At 41.0% G+C, this 24214-nt stretch overlaps 1 protein-coding gene across 1 annotated transcript; it reads right to left on the bottom strand.

The window, feature by feature from the left end:
* Nucleotides 1-8732: 8732 nt before the first annotated feature.
* Nucleotides 8733-23800, bottom strand: ufl1 (UFM1-specific ligase 1). The gene is made up of 19 exons (XM_078274825.1): nt 23583-23800; nt 22264-22409; nt 22013-22041; nt 21792-21889; nt 19969-20083; nt 19027-19157; nt 17389-17447; nt 17156-17302; nt 15816-15991; nt 15539-15718; nt 14857-14983; nt 14451-14573; nt 14100-14220; nt 13842-14008; nt 13114-13244; nt 12274-12354; nt 12098-12183; nt 10499-10679; nt 8733-9572 (listed from the first exon to the last, which is right to left on the bottom strand). The coding sequence occupies exons 1-19, from the start codon at nt 23657-23659 to the stop codon at nt 9360-9362; spliced, it is 2388 nt and encodes a 795-aa protein (XP_078130951.1). The 5' UTR covers nt 23660-23800; the 3' UTR covers nt 8733-9359.
* Nucleotides 23801-24214: the final 414 nt, after the last annotated feature.

Genomic DNA, 24214 nt, shown 5'->3' on the forward strand with positions numbered 1-24214 from the left:
TCCCTGTGTGTTACTGTTTCCCTGTTATTTATTCATGGTTATGTTTTACCTGTGGTCTTTCTGTGTTCTCTGTTATGTTTTCCTAGTTCCATCCTTCTGTATGTTTCATGCTTCAGTTTCCTGTTTTACTTTGTAGTGTCTGTTTCTCCTGTGTCATGTCTTATCTAACTCATGTCACCTGTCTCTCGTTACCTCGTGTATTTAGTTTCTGTACTTTCTTTGTCTGTTGTCAGATAATTGTGTTTGTTACTCCCTATGTCTCGCAGTTCCTAGTGTTTCTGATTCCCGACTTTAGTTTTCGGAGTGTTTTGGAACTCATTTTGCCTGACTGCCTGCCTTATGACTTTCTTTGTTGTAAGCCGTATTATTTAATAAATCTTCTAAATCTTCCACTGCCTCCTTGTCTCTGCACTTTGGGTCCAAGCCTGCATCCGCAACCTGCTGCAAACCAGTTTTTAAACTGAGTCAGCCCCGTTTATATTGTAACTTATTGTTACTTTTAAATTTTTCCTGTATAATATATGGAAAACAACTCCCCAGACATGACAGACACCTTTTGATCTACATATGTCTCTTAACGACATCCAGTTTATGGCAAGCTCTGCTGAAACGTCTGCATGGTAGAAACATGGTAAGTGCGACCCAGAAGGTGTTTGGAGGGGTCTACGTGGTAAGTCTTGTTTACCTAAGCAACTTTTTCCTTAAATGGCTAAACTCTCACACGGGCCAGACCGTGTTTCAAAGATGGGTATGATTGATTTTGTTGCTCAGCACTGGGACTCCACTGGTATCAGCACAATGGCTGAAAACGTTTGTTAAAGATGTCTTGTGTGTGCTCAACACAACGTGGGTAAGTCACACAACAAAACACAATCAGCAGTCCCAGTTTGTAACTACCCATTCCAGCATGTTAGGCTTTATTGAGTTAACCCCAGCTAGAGGATATAAGGATTGTCTAGTTGTAGTTGATTTATTTTCAAAATGGATTTGGATTGGAAATGGAAGCCTTTCCATGTAAACATGCAGATGCAAAATCAACTGCTAAAACATCTACAGCCCGATGTAATTTCCGGATTGTGACTTCCACAAATTGTCCTCAGATAACGGGCCTCATTTTGTTAAAACCACCATCTGATTTTTGGCAGAGAAAACGGGTATTGAACTGAGACGGCACTGCGCGTAGAAAGAGCTAATGGGGTTTTAAAGAACAAACTTACCAAAATGATGGAAGACCCAATTAGATTGGGTCTCTTGTCTCCCCCTTGTGGTGATGTATATGAAAGCAGCCCTCCTGATGCCTTTGAAAGGGGGAGAGAGGACACATCTGTTCCAGCCAGGTGACTGGGACCTTGTTCACACTGGAGAGGCCCCTATCAGGTGCTACTCACTATACCCAACAGCGGTAAAAGTGAAGGAGAGAACAACTTGGGTCCACGCGTCCCACTGTAAGAAAGAACCAATATCGTGAGAGGAAAAATGAACAGAATGGAGTTTGTGATGCTATGTTGATGTGTTAACTAGTGTTTGAGTTGGTGATGCCAACACAGGATGAAAACATCACATTGGCCGACTCTTCGGGAAGAGCTAAGAGACGAATATTGAATGAACCACAAATAACTAGTGATATAAGTGAAACAAGTGAATGACGATGATTATCTGCAGCCAACAGCGGCGATGGGTAACACATGGCAATGATATCCTCCATGGTAAAACATAAAAATCCTGATCAGCAAGGGTTACTGGCAATAGTTGTACCAACCTGTGACAGCAGAGATACTTGTTTATATCCTGTTGGGAGACCACTTAAAGAGGATGAGATGCAAGGGGTTTTGTGTAATATGCTGAGCAAATTGTAATACAGATGATGATTGAAGTATGTTTCACTTTTTACTCTACGTAAGGAACAGACCTTAGAATGAAGCCAGCACCTACAGAATGGTTCAAGTACGGCTGCTTGAAAAACTATCTTACTGTTTTTGTGTGCAGGATGGAAATCCCCCCCATTATGCAACTGGCGAATCAAAGATAACAACATTAATGGGTGTGGCTGAGTGTGCGATATATGGAGGACAGTATCCTGGCACTCACACATTTCAAGGGGATGTGACAACTGTGGAAATAGCATCAGGTCCAACAGTGGGATATTTTGCGACAAGTACTTTGGTTGTTCTTGTTTTCATGTGTGGTGGGGTGGAAACAATTAATATCATTACATGTTGAGATATTGGTCACAATGTTGTCATTATGCACATTTAACCTAGCCAATAAATCTGATTTGAATGCAAGATCAACTAGAGGACACTCCCCGACTAAAGCGACTGGTATGACTAACACTGTTGTTAGAAAGCCCAGATCCATTCCTGCAGAGTTTGTATCTTCCATACTGGTGGGTCTGTCCACAACTGGGAGTGACTACACTAGCTTTACATGTAGCTTTGCACTATGTGGGTATTTGCAAATGCAATCATGAAAGGTTTTTCACTAGTCAAAGAGACATGTCACATAGACTAACCTTGTTAAAACACCAACAAGCCAATTTGACCAACGTTATCTCTCCTTTAAATCACTTCAAATCTGCTCTGCTTCCCAGGTCCAGCCATGATGATCCTTCTGGGGATTGGCTGACCAGTGTTTTCGCATCATTGGGGGGAGGAATACTACAGCTTTTATTACCAATCATCAGGATCATATTGTTTTTGATAATTATGTGTCTTATGACACGCACTAAGGCTATGCTACATACATTTATCACCACTTCTCTGACTGGGGTCATATTGCAAACTGATGTGAAAGCTACAGGTATTTGTGAGAATATGGAAGAAAATCCTTTTTAACAGCTGCAGCTTTTTCTGGAGGAAAATGGTGTTTAAATGACTCCTGTGTCTTGTGTTGTCTTTGATTTATATAGCACAAATGATATTTCCTTCAAGTTTAATATCTAAAATACAGTATGTGTAACTATGTGTAGCAAAGGAATAGAATGATTGCCATACAGAGCGATTTTTTCCCTCCTTTTTTTATCCTTTCTGTTTTGGTTTAGCATGTTAGGTGTACGTTATGGTTTTTAGTCACTTCCCATGCTAAATTAGGGGTGAGATGTTTATCAGGTCGTACACAGAGGGTGATCGCAGGCCCTTTCCTCTGGATGAGACCCATGATTTTTATGGTCATCCCCCCCCCGGCCTATTCGACGGCCACGTCTGGCCCGTATATTTGAAACACAAGAACATCATGGAGTCACAGATGTTGACATCTTGCAGCTAGATGGAACCAAGTCAAAGGAACAACTGTTCAACTTTGTCTACAGCGACATCCTGAATAATATCCAGAAATCATTGTCATCGGCATTGTCAAAGACAGGGAAATAAAATAAAATTGCCTCCCTGCCATCTCCCAAAGAAATAAGGGCAGTATAGTCTATTATATACTTTTGAGTATTTAACCACATTGAACTCTACATATGAGGGGTAAAAATGTTCAAATGATAAAAGGGTGAAATGTTAAGGAATTATTATTCCTAGAGTTTTATTATCATGTATCATTTCCTATATACATTTTGTGTTCATTACTGCCTCAAACTGTGTTCTCCTCAGCTGCAATCTTGAACAGCAACAATGAGGCCTATTTAGGAGGTTTGTTTACTGTAATAGGAAGCAGGCACAATCCTCGAAGCATAAACTGAAATACCATGTTTGGGTAATATATGTGAACTGTAGAGACATACATTAAAGCCTGGCTTTGGTTACTGAGATGATGTTTTTCTATAGGACTCAGAGGATTGTTGCCCTGCTACGCCCTGTAACGCCCTGCAGTGCCCTGCAACACCATGAACTACTACAACTACTATTTCTAGTCATTATCTTTATTGTGACTATTATTGCCATTGTCCATCACACCCCCAACCGGCACCGTCTGTCCCAGATTTCTTCCTAAAGGGAGTTTTTTCTATCTGTAAAGTGTCCTGAGATAACTCTTGTTATGATTTGATACTATAACAACACCAAAACAAATATTGTATGTGTAAAAACGTACTTGGCAATAAAGCTTTTCTGATTCTGATTCTGATGATGATTTAAAAACCTTAATTGATGCATTAAATAACATATTGTTCCTGCATTAAGTCATGCATGAGGTTAATCCTTGTACATAACTGATAGTCCATGAAGTACTACATGAATGAATTCATGGCTTTTTCATATACCATTGTTATAAAGTGTTACCAGTTACAGAGTGATTATTTAGGTTCAAGGATAAGACAAATCTTTGCATAATTTAGTTTCTGCTGTCATTCAGCATATACATTTACATTTTAGTACATTTGCTCAAATGTGATCCCTTTGACCATGGGATAATATGTTTTCAATATTGTTGTCATACTGTGTTAACTGCATCCAGAACAGGAAAATGCAAACTAATTATGTAAAAAGAAATTCTGGCAGACAGCGAGGCATTCAAAGGGAATTTATGACATGGACATGAAACTGAGTGCGTGACTGCACTGTTGGGAGTTTGAGCCTAACAGCCATGTTTCTTTTTGCTCTCATTGTACATCCAATCTATCCACTCTTACATGAGGTGGAACTACAGGCTGCCGAGGCTGTGATGTTGATTGTTGCTTTCACACCTGCTGTGTTGTGAAACTGGTGTTCTATGAATCCTAATGGGAACAAGCCCTGCGATGTCAGGGTAACCTTGAGCATATCTTCTGGGAATCTTAAATCCTCTGAATGGGTTCATGTCCTTACTGTGTGAAATGGAGATGCCTTGGAATATGTTTTTGTAGTGACAGTCAATGCGATACTTAAAATTATCCTGCGAGGGCAGAACTGAAAGTATGAAAATGTAAAATTGCACTGCTTGAACAGCGGTCTATAAGCTGCTGGATCTATTTAAGGGCTGTGATTGCTCAGGCTAAATCAGGATCATAGAAATGCTTGTACACATAATGTTGTTGTTGCTATGCACTGCCAAGGGAACCACAGTCAGTCATTAGTACATGGTGTATAAAGGTGACTTTAGAAGGGGCTTTTAGGGTTTACATAAACAACATCAATTCTATTGACTGGATAAACATGGATTCTACTGACTGTATGAGCTGATTCCATGGTGCTCTACAATCCACTGGGGACTGCTTACTCATTAATGGCTCAGTCCCTCTGGGACCAAATGGGATTCAAAAGGTCCCATCCTAACAAGTGTTTACTAAAATATCCAGCATCTCTATACAGAGGTGACTAATGAATATACTCATAACATGATGTGTATTTACAATTTGGGAAACATGCTGATGTTATTCTATATTTTTCTTTTTGTCAACACATTTCATTAAAAGACCAAAAGCAACTGTGTGTCTGTCTGTCTTTGTGTCTGTCTGTCTGTCTGTCTGTCTATCTGTGTGTCTGTCTGTGTGTGTGTGTCTGTCTGTCTGTGTGTCTGTCTGTGTGTCTATCTGTGTGTCTGTCTGTCTGTCTGTGTGTCTGTGTGTCTATCTGTGTGTCTGTCTATCTGTGTGTCTATCTGTGTGTCTGTCTATCTGTGTGTCTATCTGTGTGTCTGTCTGTGTGTCTGTCTGCCTGTGTGTCTATCTGTCTGTGTGTCTGTCTGTGTGTCTGTCTGTCTGCCTGTGTGTGTTACAGAGAGCGTTGGGAATCTGGACAAAAAAGTCACTAACACGATGGCTTAAGTTGCAAAAGATGAAGATGTTTTATTTACAAAAACAAAAAGTGGTGAAACGCAGGACGTCCACAGCAAAAAATACATAAACAAAACAAATCTCTTTTTACACAAGGTTTTCACTAGCAAAACTCACATCCCCCAGACTGACCCCCCCATGCTGAGGTGGCCAGAGGCTTATATGTGTTAAGCCCCTCCTACTAGACCAACCAACTCTTAATGGTTTCAATTATCTCTCAATTATGTTTCCATTTACACATTTAGAATGTCACTGCTAGTTTCTACAATAAACAAATAACAGACTCTTGAAAAAAATCATTTTCCACTAATCTTACTTTAGAAAACACCGAAACTTACACACATTTTCAACTAGAACATCTACCCTCCCCTATGACCCAGATACATGGTATCTCCCACCATCAGCACACCTGAGTGGGACTGCTGTAGGCTGCTCTATATGAAGCAGCCCTTTGCCTCAGCTCTGGTTCTGACCCAGGGACTGGAGAGGAGAAAGAGTTCCAAGTTATGGTTAAGTAACAGAGTTTGTTGAAAACTAGAAATGACTGAAGTGAATAAACTGAACTGACTAAACTAAACCAATGTAATGTGGTATTTTTGGTAACAGTTTTACTGAATGATGATGATGAATGATAAAAGTGTGACTGCAAATGAATTGTCTGGGTTCTTGGTGACCTGAGTAGGTTTACCATGTGCCATCCAAAAGTGACAGGGCCTTTGTCACAGTGTCTGTGTGTGTGTCTGAACATCTGCCTAAAGCCTCTACACATACCTTTTTAGTGCATCAAATACTAGCTATTAAAAATAATTGTGGTTGTATTAGTTTGGCAGTTGAGTTCAAATATCAACAATCTTTGTGCAGCATGGCATACTGCACCTTTAACACTTTTAAAAAAAAATGGTATACAAAACACACCATTTACAACATGAACCCCCCCCCCCCCTTCATCACAAACACTTCCTCAAAGAAAAATAAACGAACTAACATAACAACCATAGTTATTAGTTATTTAATACAGTGCAATACAATAACAAAATAAACAGCTGTAAACCAACTAAACATATATATATATATATATATATATATATATATATATGTATATATATATATATGTGACAAAATACTGAGTACTTGTACTTTCCCTATTTTCTATTGTAGACATTCAATCTGGCAAACCGTTTATAGGACTTATATGTTATATGACTTATATGTTATATGACTTATTATATGTTCTATGACTTATTTCAAACGCTGCCACTCAAGCCCTCTCACAAACCCACTCCTGGACTGACACCTTCATTCCTCCGTTCATTCCTGGTCTGGTTTTAAACTAAACACAAAGCTTGAAACTGAAAATATGTCTTTTCATGGAGTAGCATGAGTACTCTTATGTTTGGAGCGTTTAATGAAATACAGATACTTTATCCACCACTGCATGCACTGTATGTGTATATGCTATTTTGGAAAAAGAAAATGCAAATGTGTATGTTATCCATGAGTCTATTTTTCTATAGTCTAAAGGGATCAATGTGGTTTACATTTTGCATCAGAGTTGGTATGAATCATATTCAGAGAGTAGGAGGCTCTGTTTTTGAATCTTTCATTTTAGAATGAAATTCCTCATTTGACTTCTCTCGCCTGCCAAAGCTGGAGGCCTCGGTGGTAAAAACAGCAAGCGAAAAGAAAGCAAAAGAATCGGTCCTCTGTGAAGAGATGCTTGTTTCCATGGCGACATGGAGCATGTGCTTGTGTGTATGATGCCTCACATATATTCATATTCTCCCGAGCAGCCTCTTCCTCTGCCAGGCTGTCTGCCTCCACACGTCGGCCTCCACTTGATTCTGTGTTCAACTTCAAAACGTGAGAAATCCCCAGCTCAAGTTTATTTAGGGAGGATATTTTGAATTCCCAGTTCTGCTCATTGGATTTCATAGAAATGTAGACATAGCAAAAGGGGAGGCTGATCAATTCTCATCAGGGAATTTGGCATTTATTTTAATGCATTAGAGGAAATATCTCCACAATATATTACTGACCTGCTTTGGAACAGCCTCCCATCCCACATTAAGGCCTGTTCTTTAATCCTATTTAATAATCCTTTTTTCACTTGCTTTTAGCTTTTTACCGCTTGACTTCTCTTTTATTTTCCTCTAGTGCTCTTTAATCTGTTGATTTAATCCCTACTCCTCACGTCCTTCTTTTCTACTTGACTTTGGCGTCTATATAAATAAAGTTGACTTGACTTCAAATCATGCACGTGTTTTTTTGGTCATTGTGTCCCGAGCCACATCGTTTCCCTCTCCCCCGATACACAGAGCAACATTAGCGTTCATTTAAAGTCCTGTATGTGGCCACCTCACAAACGCTAGTCCAATATTTGTTCTCCTTTTAGCGGTTTGAGGTCTCCTGAGAAAAAGCTGCCAAATGCTCCACTATGTTGACAAGCTCATTTACATGTGTCAAACTCAAGGCTCTAGTCCGGCCCCTTGAAATTTTGATCCGGCCCGCATATCAATTGAGGTTCATAACACATTTTTGGCCTGCCTAGATGTGCGCCAAACTAAAAAAATGAGAAACAGAAGCAGAATTTGGCAGACTTGCCGACTTTGACACTCAAATTCCCACACAGCCGGTCAGTTTGCAAATTCAGGCCTGTGAAACAGTTTAGCTTGATTCGCTAAACTCTCTGATAGCTAAGGAACTCTTCTACTGACTGGTTCAGGGCTTTATGTCGACCAAAACTGTAGGTGAGAAGGCTATTAGATACAAGCAATAATCCAAAGATATTTGACTTTTTTGGTTAAATAAACTCTGCATGGTGGCCCTTTGATGTGATTCTCATTTTCCAGTGTGGCCCTTAGTGAAGTTGAGTTTGACCCCCCTGAGCTAGTTGCTAACTTTGTCTGTCTGCAGCTGATAAACCCACTGGAAGCACCGCAGCGTGTCTGCCTGCTGCTGATGGACACCAGGTTGAGGAAAACATTCAGGTTTCTCATCCAATAACTCGTCAACCTTAAGGAATAAATAAATACCTCAAACACATGAGGAAGAGAAGAGCTTTAATGAATGCATGAAAATCAGAACCTCATTGAGGACTTTCATGTTAATTGGGTTTACAGGGAGACATCCCACACAGGAATTTCCTTTAATAATTTAGAACGATGTCAACATGGATACATCACAGTATTACCAGCTGATCTAGCAGGGTTAGAAGTATTCATCTGAACATGTAAGACCATACAAAGATTCATCAGGGTTCCCCCCAGTGTATTACAGGCCTGTTGGCCCACCGGGCCTAAGTTGCCCCCCACCAGGCCTAAGCCACTGGGAATTATTCATGTATTTTTAAGACATTTTTTAAACTACAGATACAGTAGGGTGGCTTGGTTGTAAACTTAGACGTAGTCATATATTTTCAAACCTACAGTTAGCTTTTAGCACTGACTTAATGTAGGGTCCTATGGAATCTGTCTTATAGCTTTTTTAAATTCTTAATTTTGCGATTCTGTTATCACAGAAACTATTGGGCTCTATATTAATGCTGCCATCAGTCTGGGCCCTCGTCAAAAAAAGACACTTGCAACCGGGGCCTACCAACTTTTCTGGGGGAAACCCTGTTAATCATCCATCAGTTCCAACATTCATTCCTCTAAGTTTTGAAATGGGTTCAGTCCTCTGTGACAGACATCTTCTTCTGGGACAGTATCAGGTCCTTGACCTGTGGAGTCAGGGCCGTGAGCTGTGTGCGGACGCTCCGGGCCTCCTCGTCCTGCTCTGCCTCGCCCTCGCCCTCCGCCTCCACCTGCTTCCTGCTCTGACTCTGGCTCACCAGCTGCTTCACCACCAGGCTCTGGTACGTAGACAGCAGCTGCTGCTGCTCCTGCAACGACACAGGCAGTGACGCACACACGCACGCACGTAAACATTTCAGCACCTTAGCATTTAACCCTTTAACTCACCACACAAACACACACCGCAGCAGATGGTTACCGACAGCTGCTGAGTCTGAAGTCTGGATGTAAACAACCCTGAGACGAAGCAGTGTGTTGCCAACATTTGCTGAAGCATTTAGACCACACAGAAGCACAAATAAACATGTCTATTAGAACTGAGCTAGAGCTGCACTGTTGGTGGTCTTTATGGAAATTCACCATTTGTAGTCCTAATGCAGCGAATTATATTTGGAGTAGCGAAAAAAAGAACTACAACACCACGGAATAAAAAAACATAGTAAAGTGCTGCGGGAGCATTTCAATGAGATCATTTAGACCCGTTAAAAACTATTTAAGACATACAACACAATTCTTCAGGGAATTTAAGACTTTTTCAGACCCCGCGGAAACCCTGCGTGGGTATTTAGTAACACGAGGAGGATTAGGGGTGTAACGACACACACCGATCTGGATTGATACATCCATTCAAAGATCAACGATCCAATATTATCAATGCAAAGTGAAAATATCGATACATATGATCTGTAAGATGCCCCTTTATTTTAGATTCCCACATATATTTATTCTTTTTATTAAAAAGAACAGTTTGTTTTTAATTTAAATGTCTGGAAGAGCTCAGTAATACTGTCAAGTTGAGTTGCTATAAATGTTAGTGTGTTAAATGGGCAGAGGGTATCATCTCGTATGGATCGCAGGCCTCTGAACTGAATCAAAATCGTATCGTGACAGACGTTAAGAAATTAGCAAATAACGTATCGTTGTCCAAAGAATCTATATAATATTGTATCGCACCCATAACATTGATCAGCAAACAGAGCTTTTAGCCACATTACTGAGTGAGTGTCAGACATACCGTGGGTATTCGGCCAGTGAGGGTGCCGATGATCTGAGGCACGCAGCGCCCCGGAGCGTGCAGCATGCTGTGGGTGCTGCCCTGAAACAGCAGCACGCTGGCCAGGTGGAGCACCAGAGCAGGGTCCTCCGTCTCCTTCAGCTGCTCACTGAGAGCCTGGCGGTGCACGAACAGGGCCTGTCTGGACCAAGCACAATCACAAAGGAGTTTATTGCTACAGTAGTTACACTACGTGACATTAGCCTTGGTGATCGGTGCATACATACACAAACAAACATATTAAACATTGATGAGAAATAAACAATGAATACAGAAACAGAAACAAATATATACAAAATAGCTGTAGAGAGAAAAGAGGCTGAATGGGTTTAGTGCAGAATGCAAAGAAATATATAGTATGTGTGATGGGCAGATGAAGTCCAGGATGAAGGTTGTCTGGAATGTCTGGAAGAGCTTAGTAATGAAATTGTCAAATCATATTTCCGTTACTTTTTGTGAGTTGATGCAAATGTAACTGACTGTGTTAAATGGGCTTATGTATCGGTCGCAGGCCGCTGAACTGAATTGAATCAACATCGTATCGTGGCAGGCTTTGTGATATCAGTAAATATTGTAGCGGTGTCCAAATAATCAATATAATATTGTATTGTGTGATTTACAGCCTTACTGATTAAATACTAAGGGCCCTATCCTGCACCCAGCGCAGCACAAGGATCGACCCAAGTGTCTTTGCTAGTTTAAGACCGACCCAGTTGTCAGTTTCCCGTCCAGCGCCCACGAGGTTTAAATAGCAAATGCACCTGCTCCCATCTGTGGCCCATGGGCTGGTCTTACAGGGAGGTGTGTTCAGGTGCATTCTGGGCGTGCTGGTCTTACAGGGAGGTGTGTTCAGGTGCATTCTGGGCATGTTGGTCTTACAGGGAGGTGTGTTCAGGTGCATTCTGGGCATGCTGGTCTTACAGGGAGGTGTGTTCAGGTGCATTCTGGGCATGCTGGTCTTACAGGGAGGTGTGTTCAGGTGCTTTCTGGGAGTATTGCTATCTTGAGGCAGCGGGAAGTGATCGCTCCATTGACCAACAAAAACCTGGTCTAAAGTCAATAACGCAGCATTTCATTGTTATTTTAACAGAGCATTAGTAAAATGCTCCTAGGCTCGTGCACAGCGTCACACACACATGCAGAAGATTGAAACTAAAAATATTACAATGTGAAATAGTATTATGACATGATCTGCTCGCACGCATTCACTTCACGCATGAGCAGATCAGTTTTTTCTCCTGAACATCTCTCCTTCCTGCTCAGCAAATCCTCCATCATAACAGCAATGCTCCAAGGTCCAAACACGCCTGGCTTTTAAAGGGAATGGGAGATGATCTCTGATTGGTTGATTGCATGTTACGCCCAAAACACACCTCTGATTAATGAAGACACTAAGTACAACCCTTTTGAACCATGCGCCCGGTGCACAGACCCTTTTTTACCGCCGTCAAACTAGCAAAAGTGGATTTGGACACGCCCTAAACACACCTACTGTAGATTGTTAAAATAGGGCCCTCAATGTAAAAAGAAAACATCCACAAGAAAATGAACTTCCATTACCTCTCCTTTTTCTTGTCCGCCTTCTTCAGCATGAAGCCACACACCTCTGCACAGATCTCTATGTTGGTCAGGAAGTCTTCAATAGTCTGGGAACAAGGCACCACCACTCTATTTCAGTTTGATCCTTCAAGCTAAAGTGACCAGCTGATGATGTAACCGACAGGAAACATACTCACTTTGCCGTTAAGGCAGTTGTGCAGCTTCATGAGAGGCCCTTTAGTCTCCTCCGACAGTTTGCCCAAAATCTTCACTCTGACCTGAGGCAACACATCACAGACACTCACGATCAAGTCCAAACTCTAACAAGTCGTACGGTGCATCTCAAACACAGACTGCACACGGTCCTAGTTAACTCCATTTGAATGGGATCTCAGCTCTTGGTCTCTGCAGCTGGATCCCATAATCTACTGAGAGAAGCTATGTTTTCATCCACTTATAGAATTATCTGAAGTTCCCTAAAAAAATTCATGCGAACAAAGCCTCAGGTGAAAGCGTGTTTCCATCAAACTCAAAAGGGCCTGAAAAAGGTTGCCTCTAACGTCCGTTTCGGAGCATCAGAGAGAAGTGCAGGCATTTAAGTAGCACCGAAATCCGCGTTGCTATTCGGTCCGGTAGATACCGGTTGTTAAGGCACCGGTGCTGTATTAGCATTCATATTGAACTAACATTGTAGGCTAACGACACAATTCGCTAATCTCAGCTGACAAGCCGACAAGCTTGCTTTCCATTATAACGTTAGCGAAAACACTTATATTGTTGGCAGATAACAGCACTTACCTCAAAACTAATGTCAGTGATTGTTTAAAACTCCCATTTATGGGAAATTGTACCCCCCCCCCCCCATGGGATGACATTTTCCCATTCAAAATGGCAATTTTCGCCAAAAAGCGACTAGTTTGCAGGTCTGATAATAAGACAACAACGCTATCAAAACATCGCTATGATGATGCAGATGCACGTAAATGCCAGACATTCGATATTACTTAATTTTTATAAAGACAGGAAGTGTTTGTGACCTCGTTGGTGATGGTGCTGGGGTTCTCCACCGACATCATCAGGTCAGCAGCCAGGAAGTTGACCAGGATGTTGGTGACATCTGCGCACAGGGTCTTCAGGATGTGCTTGGCAATGTGCACCTGGGTATCATCTGTGGGATTAAATAATGGCCATGAAGTAAGGTGGTGTTATGTTCCATGTTCTACCACACCACGGCGGGTAATACAAAAAAACAACAGAAAAATGCCTAAAAGCTTCTGAGTGGTGATATTCTCCACCAACAATGTAAATAACCCAGAATCCCAAAAACCATTCCATGGTGGCAGTAGCTCAGTCCGTAGGGAGTTGGGTTGGGAACCGGAGGGTCCCAGTATGGACCAAAGTACGGAGTGTGGATTGGTAGCTGGAGAGATGCCAGTTCACCTCCTGGGCACTGCCAGGTGCTCTTGAGCAAGGCACCATACCCCCCCAACCGCTCAGGGCTCAGGGCGCTGGTCCAGCACTGGCAGCCCACTCACTCTGACATCTCTCCATTTGTGCATGAATAGGTCCTGAGCATGTGTGTGTATTTCAGGCCTGTGTGTAGTGATTTCTAACAAACAGTTGTACACAAACTGTAAACAGAGTGTAAATTGTAATTTCCCCACTGGGGATCAATAAACAGTATACATTATAAATAAAATTGTATAAATTACTATATATGTATGGTGTAGCAATCATTGTGATGAGTGACCTCAGCAGGATTTACCAGAGAAGAACTTGCAGCCCTTTTCAAAGAGTCGGATGTTGTTGTACAGGCTGGAGATCTCCTCCTGTAGATCCTTCATGCTCTTCTTCTTGTTGGCCCTTGATGGAGAGCTGGTGGAGGACATGAACACTGTCCGCAGCACCTCCTGGTAGGCGTTATTAAGAGGCCTGCGAAGATATTAACAGTGACAGAACCGACTTATTGTTGCCAAGTGTGAGCAGAGAAAACTAAGACTTCAGACAGAAACCTGTGTGTTACCTCACTAAATGCTCGGCCAGCTCTGAGAGGATTTCTTCGGGGCAGTCGCTCACTCTCTCCTCTAAAACGGCTACGATCTCCTCCTGGGCCATGAAAGGGGCTGCAGTCGGTTTACTGCGATCTTAGCAAAGGTAAAACACATGCTAATTAGTCTCACAGGGATACTACGGTTACCTTTGTCTTCCATAAGAAAAAAAATGTATAAAGCTTAACAACCCAGGGGAGAGATTTCTGGCCAACCAGCCATATAGCTCCTGTTAAGAGTAAAATGCCTCACTGAACATGGCTAATGTGCATATGGAGACATGACGTCCCAGTGAAGATAGAAGAGCTTGGTGGCTGTGACTGTACTTTGCTGTGACGGTCCGGTTTCCTCATCGCTGTCCTCATCTTTCCTCCCTTTCTTCTTGGTTTTACGAATCCGGATCTCTCGGGCGTTGCCTCCTCCACCTGATTTCACACTGCCACTGCCCTCTGGGAGACAAGCAGTTAGCAGATGATATCTAATCAAACAACAAATACACTTCTTCACATATCACAGATAAGGTGAAGGTATGCATCCTTTCAAAAATAATCTAAGGACTGTCTGCTGAAATGGTGCAGGGATTGAACACCACTGAAACATTTTAAACGATGCAGGTTTAGTTTACATCTCAGTTGTTATTTTGGCGTTACTGCCCTCTACTGTTAATCGTGCACGTGACTGATCTCAGACGAGGTGACCCGACACACTTATTCCACTTGCAGAAATGCCAACCTGTAGCCTTCTTCCTGCGCTCTGCTTCTCTCTTTTCCTTTTTAGAAGTTGCTGAGCTCTCCGTCAGCATGGATGCTTGCTTCAGGTCGTCTTCAGTTATCAGAAACACTGGATTGTTCTTGATTTCCTGAGAGCAACAGAAAATAAAAATAAAAACCACTGTACTTTCAAAGTGTTTTAGCCTTCATTTGGACCTCTTACTTATGGACTCCACACAGGAGGTTTCTCTGGAGATGTGATGTGTGACAAAGGAGGCTGTACAAAGGTGGTGCTGCCTGGGTCTGTCTGAGGTTTCAGGAAGTTTTTCTCGCCACTGTCGTACCAAATGCTTGCTCTTGGAGAGGAATTGTTGGGTCTTTGTAAATTATAGAGTGTGGTCTAGACCAGGGGTTCCCGACCTTTATAGTGCCAGGGACCGGTTAATCATACTTTTTTTTTTTCCAGGGACCAGTTGTCAATTTCAATGCCTCAATGTCAAGATGCATGGTTTTTTAACATAGACTGTTACTGTTTACACAGTGCTTAATCTACAGTATCTCTGCACCTATGCTGCACAATTATCATAGGAAAAGAAACCTAAAACCTTAAAAAAGACCATTATTCTGGAAATATTTCAAGACCCGGTACTGAGATAACTACTGTTATGATTTGACACTATAAATAAAATTGAAGTGAATTGTACCTTCTGAGCTTTCTGCTGCATGGCGTCGTCAAACAAAGAGAGGCAGTTGCTGAGGAACTTCTCGCTGACGACGACCGTGTCTCCCAGCACTCTGGCGGAGGACTGCACGTTGGTGTTCCTCATAGCCTGGCTGATCAGCATCCCGACGTCCTCCAATGACAGGCAGCTGGGCAGAATCGGCTAAAAACAGCCAGAGTGAAAAACAGAAGTAATATACATATATTTGACATTTTCCCCATGAATAGTGCCTCGGGTAAAGGCAGAGCTGTGCGAGCACCTGAATGTCGGTCCATGTGGCGGAGTTGACAGCTTCCTCGACAGAGGCCTCCACCTGGTCCACCAGAGCCTGACCCACGCAGGCGGCTCGGAGGAACAGCAGCTTGTTGGACTTGAAGCGCTTCTTGATGTAGCTGGAGGGGTCCGGGATCCCCAGTCTGACCAACGCATCAAACTCTGCAGAAGCAAGACGTCATTACTTTCATTTAGACTGCAATGCATACACATCCCACTGTCGTTCTGCTGCCTCCCTGTGATTTAAGACTCAGAAGTCTCCCTGAACTAGGCCTATACCCATTTCTATTGAGGTTTTCCAATGAAGCTTTGAATGTTTGTCATCATCATCTGTCCGCCTCTATGGGAATTTAACATAGGGGTGTACTGATTTATGCACCGTATTTTAAGGAAGAACATTTATTTATTGACAATACATTATTCATTCACAAAGAAAATTGGTGTCCTTAAAGGTTGGATTTTTCCTTTTTTTTTTTTTTTTTTTTATTATGGCATTAAGATCAATTTCCAAAATATGTTTTTTTATTCCTCTTTTTAGTCAACTTTAGCATGGGTATGTAAACTTATGAGTATGTTGGATTAATGTTAAGACTTTTTCATTTTTGAAAAAACTTTCAACAATTAACTAGAATTTGGAGGCCCCCCCTGCATTGACTCTGAGGACCCCCTAGGGATCCCGGACCCCCTGTTGAACATCACTGCTCTAGAGTAATTGGAAATGTTTGTATCACACAAGTTGGAAACAATCCTACGCAGCCGCCACTGGAATCCTAGTCTACATGTACACATGTATACATACACAGCTACATGTTGATTGAAAATTCAAGTGTCAACGTTATGAATGAAAAATAAGTGTTGAAAATAAATGAATTAAAAAAGAAAACTCGCTTTCCACTGCTCATGGAAAAACATTCACATGCTCAACATCTCACTTGTTTTCCTCCAGGTTACCATTAAAGAGTGTAGAAACATGCTTGTTATCCATAATCAATAATCACATTTAAATTCATTAAAAGATCTTCTAATTTTATAAAGAATCTTAAAACTGTCTTCTGAAATGCTGCAGGGATTGAACACCACTGACATCTTTTAAACAATGCAGGTTTAGTGTTGTTATTTTGTCGTTACTGCCCTCTACTGTTCATCTTTTATATTGAGAGATTAAAACAGTGTAGTGATATCTTTTTATTCAGAGCTGTGGGGAGAAACATTTTGTATTGTGATGGGATTGTAAAAGTGCCTACACAGTCAGAGGTTTAAAGCTGAAACAAGAAAACAGGACGCAACAGAAATATGCAAATAATAATAATCATTTGAAACCCCTACCTAGATATCCGTTCTGCTGGAGGAAAGAGTCCACCCAGGCGTTCTGCGTTTTGGCATAAATATCGGGGATGTAGACGGCTTTGTCCTGGCGCCCTCCAACCACGCTTCCCTTCAGGCGTCCAGTATTCACCAGCTCCTCCAGGACGGCTGGCAACGACAAAAGCCATCACGATATCAACACAGAGGCACGTCTCAACCAATCGAATAAACAACTGTCATACGTCTCTCCTTACAGTACAGAAGATGCTCCTGAAATCCAAATGTTCCAATCATGCTGCTGATAGGTGTCGGCCTGCACAAGAAAGTAAACAGGAGGGCATTTAGTGTCAAATACAACTCAATACAATTAAGTAGGACATTGGGCCTCATTTTCATTTTCTTATCCTAAATCTCTCTCATTTTTTTGGTCAACTTTGCTCATACAAGGGTTCCAAGTGGGACTCCCTAAGCTCTCTTAACTGCCCAAACTTGTCATAAACACTGGTTTCAGCCTGATGGAAACCACGTGTTCAGGAGTAATTGCATGTTTGTGAGATAAAATGTAAAACATGTTTGGTAGGTTTTCAAAAGGATGTATATTTCATGCATATTTGTTATCTTGCTATGAATTTATAATATAAAATATATGATACATACATATACAAAATATATAAAATATACAGGAACTATTTAAAGTTGAATGAGGGGTGGGAAAATAACAAGCGCCTCCTTTTCGGATTGAACATATTGTTTTTAACACTTTATTGTTATTGTTTTTCCTTTTGGTGTGTTGCTACGCACTTCTTATATTTTATTGGGTTTTTTTGGTGCGAAATAAAAATAAAGAAATAGAAAATAGACATAGAAATGGGGCGAGGAGCATAATTGACACTCCCAAAACTATATAAGGCTGCCTGTCCAGCTCAGAACAAGTTTTATTCCCAGAAATGTAACCAAGAATAAAAAGAAGAATGTCACACTGCTGAGCTGTGGGTCCTGGGCTCAGAAAAAAACAGTCAAGTTAGTGTTAGTATTCATATTAGTAGACACAAATTAGAAAATATTAATACAGGTGTCGACCACATACAGTATTACTCTTTTTTTGTGGTCATTTTAGGCCTTTATTAGACAAGGCAGCCTGAGACGTGGAAGAGAAGAGAGAGGGGGAGTGAAATGGAGCAAAGGGCCGGGGGTAGGAACCGAACCCACCCAAAATAAACATTAAAGTACTATTCAGTAGGGCTACACAATTAATCGCAATTTTATCGAAATCGCAATATGAAATAGTGCAATATCCAAATCTGAGGGGGGCGCAATATTTGTTAAAGGCAAAATATGTGTCAAACCATTCTAAAATAAGGTATTGTAGTGCTGTGGAGACGTCCCGGCCTACAGATGGTATCCTACAGACTAAAGAAGAAATCTTTGTTTGGTACAGATCCTCGCAAAAAAAAAAAGAAAATCACATTATAATCATTTTTTTTTTAAATATATTTTTCAATGAAAATGAGAATAACGATACAAAAATGCAATCGCAATATCAGTCAAAATAATCGCAATTATTGTGCAGCCCTACTATTCAGACAGATGTACATACTGATGCTATTCATATTGGACAATTAAGATGACAAAATAATGACCTCACTGTTTCACTGTACAATGAACTCTTGTAGTTGTTTCAGACTAACAGACTCTCATAAATAATATTCAAGTACACCTGAGGAAGGCCAACTTGTGGGCCGAAACGATGTGTGCCTTATTTGCACTATTAAAGCATTTTTCTGGAGCATTAAGCTGAACTTTTCCTTCTAAAAACATATTGCCACAGATGTGTTTGCACGAGTGTTTTGTTGCATGAGGCCCAATGTGTTAAATATATGAGCAATGTTTACCTCGTGATGGCGCTGAAAAGCCCTCGTATCCTGGCTTTGTGACGGGCAACAAAAGCTGGAGTAAATATAACCCCCCTGTTGTACTGGTCCATTTCTCCTCGGATTAGCTTCCCAAAACGCTTGGTCAGCTCCTGAGAGATATTAGAATACACACATTTATCATCAATCCAAAAAAATTATGTATTCACTGAATAACAGACGTCTCTTTAGGCATGTAAGTCTATGGGGAAAAAATATTTTCGGGCTCTGTGGCATCACATAACAATTGTTTTCGGAATTGCAATTTGACTGTTTGGCCGCTATGGCACAGAGCCTGATCGCTTGTTGTCTACCAGCTCCATCTACATCATTTGCATAACTAGATCAAGTCACAATGCAGTGGGAAACAAGATTATATATATATATATATATATATATATATATATATATATATATATATATATATATATATATATTTATTATCAATATCAGGTATAATGCAAAGCCCTGTGAACAGTAGCCATTATCCAGATACAGATCACATGTTAATACCAGGTGAAAACAATGATTCTATCTATCGTATAAGAATCACCAAGATGCTAAATACACTATAACTTTTTATAGTTGCCATTGTATGTCTGATTTACATCATGGTTCCCAGCCTGATGTTAGTACCCTCAGTCTTTGCACCAGATGTTCATGCAGTATCTATCAAAGTCTCTCAAAGCCACTGGGCAAACATATGTTAACAGGTAGTGTCACCCGGCAATCACCAGCTTTAATTCTTTTATGCAACTGAGTAACAAGTGATCATGTTTATCACAGTGAAGTCAGCAGCAACAACATATAAAAAGAAGTGGCGGCCGTTGAAGACTGCCAAGAGGAATCAACCAATCTAAATACAAACGTGAACCAATTTACTGCCTAATTTCTCGTGATAAACACACGCGGGTAAAGACTCACCTCAGATAAGAAATCTCCTGGGAGGTCGTAGTTCTTACACAGTTCTGCAATACTGATTAGGCCAGCTTCCTGCAGCTTGTCATTCACCTCCTCAGCCAACCGGTCCAGGTACGTGCTACAGACAGGACAGAGTTCATCAACATTGTTCTCAGCATATGTTTTTAATTTAGCTTCTTGCCTTTTTATTTCAGAACTGGGTTTTAAACGTCAGTTTAGATCCGGATTGTTTCCCCGAAAAGGATTAAGTCATTGATTTAGTATGTGCTGTAAAGCAGTGTTTCTCAAACTGTCTGCGAGTGACTCCAGAGCCTGATAGTAAGAAGTATAGATGTGTTATTTTCAACGGATTCTTTTTTTGAATTGGCTGTTCAGCAGTGAAGCCAACCATTTTTGCAATACGGCCTCCAATTTACATAACAAATTATCAGCCTGACATGTAAAAGAAATTCAGAAGGATTAACGTTTACGGTTATAAGCAACACCATTCCTCTCATTAATATGGCAAACATAGACAACGAGTGAGTGAGCTATTTGTAAAACTGTCGTTTTGACTGTTATTTGTAATATACTGTTGAAGAAGGAGGCCTATGGTTTCGAGGGATATTTTGATATTTTTAACTGGGTTATTGGTCCGTGGTCTGAAAACGTTTGAGAAACACTGCTCTAAAGGGTAGTAGGGCTGGGACAATGTGCTTCCCCCCCCCCCGATTGGATTCTTTCATGATACATGGGTGCCGATTGGATATTTATTGCGATTCTAGAAGTATACTGATTCAATAGTAGGAGTATTGGGATTTTCTTCTCCGTCTTTAACCAAAACAGAATTTAAATAATACACTTCTAGACACAATATATCCTGAGAGATTTTAAAAAACTAATTGTTTTCTAAGAAGAATGCACATTTAGCTGGAAACAGATATGATGTCATCGCCACCAGCGGTACAAGACAGAAAATATGTAGGTGAAAAATAAATAAATTAAAAATATTGATTCTAGTGAAAATAATCGATTTAAAAAAAAAAAAAAAAAATGTCGCAAAAATAATCACAATACATCCGATTCCGATTAGGGTTAACTGCTCCTCAGATCTCTGCAGGGTAAATCCAGACAGCTAGCTAGACTATCTGTCCAATCGGAGTTTTCTGTTGCACGACTAAAACTACTTCTGAACGTACACATGTTCCACCAAAACTAGTTCCTTCCTGAGACTATTTAGCAGAGGCACCGTGGCTCTGTCCGGAGCTTAGCACCGCCCAAGACGATTGTGATTGGTTTAAAGAAATGCCAATTAGAGCTGCAAAGATTAATCGATTAATCAATTAGTTGTCAACTCTTAAATTAATCGCCAACTATTTTGATAACTGATTAGTCGGTTTGAGTCATTTTTTTAAGACAAAAGTAAAAATTCTTTGATTCCAGCTTGTTAAATGTGAATATGTTCTAGTTTCTTCTCTCCTCTATGACAGTAAACTGAATATCTTTGAGTTGAGGACAAAACAAGACATTTGAGGACGTCATCTTGGGCTTTGGGAAACACTGATCCACATGTTTCACCGTTTTCTGACATTTTAGAGACCAAACAACTAATCGATTAATCAAGAAAATAATCAACAGATTAATCGACTATGAAAATAATCGTTAGTTGCAGCCCTAATGCCAATAAACCAGAGCACGTTTTTCTCCCATCCCGGAATGCTGTGTGGACTAGCCAGACCCTCCTTGGCTCTGTGGAGGAAGGTCTGGCAAAGCGAGACTAAGGACAGACAGCTGGACAGAGGGACTAACATTGCCTCGGGCTTCAGAACTAGTGTGGTAATACTCACTCATTAATAAGTTGTCCCAGAACAAGTTGAACCCCTTTATCGGATTTCGCAATGTCACTCGCTCTGTTTTCAACATGGACCCAATCCACGTTGAGAATCTGAAAGAATGAAGATCAAGACATAATTCATAGGAAGTTTTCGTAAACCACAGATAACATGAATTCAGCGTTGCGGCTTTCTGTTGGCATATGGTAGCAAAATGTCAACTTGCTAATACACACCTGCTGGAGGTCAACGATGTTGATTCGCCCTGTGAAACCCAATGACAGGATGTGTTCACGGTTATTATGTATCATGACTGATTAATACTTTTGTAAAGTATGACAACATGGAGTAACGTTACTGGGAAAGTGATTTAACGCCATAGAAAGTATATGAATGTTTTACATGTGCAGTGGTGGAATGTAACTAAGTACATTCACTCCAGTACTGTACTTCAGTCCAAATGTTGAGGTACTTGTACTTTACTGACCTCCATGGACGTAGAGCTCATCTCGGATCTCCCTGCTGATCTGGGCCGGCGTTATGTACTCCTTTCCATCCAGTGTGTGCACCACATCCAGCTTCTTGTCTTGGACCAGTTTTGCAATAATTTCAATGCAATTCCTCTCAGAGAGCCTGATAAAAAAAAGAAGAAAAGGGTTAGGGTTAGTGACGCGAAAGTGACATTTTCCCCTACTACTTTCATTTGTTGGTCTATTTTACCCTGATAATATCCACCGGGTGACACCAAAATACTGAAAACTCCCTAGCTCCCATTAGGGTTAGGCCCAAAGTTCTGGAACTTGTACACAGGTGTTGTTGACAAGCAAAGGATGTCCTTCAGAACCTCCACTGGCTCCCTGTTTCTCAACGCATCCAGTTTAAAGTCCTCCTCCTCACCCTCAAAGCCCTCCATAACCAGGCTCCTTCCTACCTCACAGACCTGCTCCACCGCCACAATCTCCCCCCCACTCAGGACCAAGCACCGTACCTGGAGTGACAGAGCTTCCACCATTGCAGCCCCCTCCCTCTGGAACTCCCTACCCATACACATCCGTGACTGTACTGACCTGGACACATTCAAAACACTCATCAAAACACAGCTTTCCACATACATTAGTCTTACATTTCTCACCTGATAGTTACTGGTTTTATTGTTTTTAATATGCTTGTTTTGTTTTATTGCTTATCTGTTTTTAATGTGCTATATGTGCTGGTTTAACTGTAAAGTGTCTTTGAGTACCATGTAAAGCACTATATAAATAAAACGTCATCTTTTTCAAATATGACACTCTTTGGACGAGGACCAAAAACACCTATTTTGACCCATGTTTGAACTGCTGTAGTGTAGGTTGTATTTTAATCACATGCTATATAAGCTCATTTTCAGAAACTAAAATAATATAGGTTTGAAATGAAGCTTCATACATGCATTTTGGCCTTGCAGTTCTTCCGTTATACTGTAAGCATTTCCATGTAGGTATGGCAAATAGACGAAAATCAAACTAAATTGCACAATGCTAATTTCCATCTGCTGTCCCTGGGCGTGTATAATAATGCACATATAACAACACGAAAATGTTAATTTCACATAACGTTAACATTCATATCATAAGTATACATGTATACAACCAAAAAGAATACAGTTTAATGATAGACGTATGCTTTATTTGGTGCTATTGCTTACGACAGCTGTTAACAGAAAGGAGAACATTCTCAACTAACGTTAGCTTAGCAGCGTTAATTGTAAATGAAAGTTTAATGCTAGCTAACGTTAGCGTCGCTGCTAACAGCTGCTTGTAGCGTTACCTTTGCACTGTGTCAGCAAACTGTGCTCTCTGAAAATCAGCAGCAAGCCGTCGGATTTCTTCCCAGTCAGCCGCCATTATTAAAAGTTTATGTGTTTGCAAAAACAGTCAGCTGTCGGTGCTTTTCCTAAACCATCCACTATGAAGAAGTGTGTCCAGCTAGCTGATTATTTGCTAACAAGACAGCTCTCTACAGTGCACACGTCAACATAGAGTGACGTATAACCGAGAGCCACGAGGACCAAATCTTCTCCTGCCAGCTTTCGCGCGCTGAGTTGATCACATACAGTACAGAACAGAACAGAACATGACGTACTACCACATGGCTCCACACCGTTTTTATATGCAGTCTATGCTCCAGATGTGATGCAGGGAACTGTGAGGTCCTTGAGCTGATCTAAGAGAAGGCATGTAGGGCAGACAGCTACCTCTAAATGGAACCAGTGCAAATGCAAAACAGTTACAAAGTGCTGTAACATAACATGTTAATCTCTCTCTCTCTCTCTCTCTCTCTCTCTCTCTCTCTCTCTCTCTCTCTCTCTCTCTCTCTGTCTCTCTCTCTCTGTCTCTCTCTCTCTCTCTCTCTCTCTCTCTCTGTCTCTCTCTCTCTCTCTCTCTCTCTGTCTCTCTCTC

This window comes from Sander vitreus, chromosome 18 (genome assembly GCF_031162955.1).
Source record: "Sander vitreus isolate 19-12246 chromosome 18, sanVit1, whole genome shotgun sequence".
NCBI lineage: Eukaryota > Metazoa > Chordata > Actinopteri > Perciformes > Percidae > Sander > Sander vitreus.

Bases quoted from the DNA above. Each gene is read 5' to 3' on its own strand.
- ufl1 (XM_078274825.1), bottom strand. From the start codon at position 23,659: ATGGCGGCTGACTGGGAAGAAATCCGACGGCTTGCTGCTGATTTTCAG. The intron at 17,448-19,026 runs GTAAACATTGCT...TTTCTTGTGCAG, and splicing joins CTTTTCAGCGCCATCACGAG to GCCGACACCTATCAGCAGCA. The intron at 14,574-14,856 runs GTTGGCATTTCT...CTTGTCTCCCAG, and splicing joins GCGCAGGAAGAAGGCTACAG to AGGGCAGTGGCAGTGTGAAA.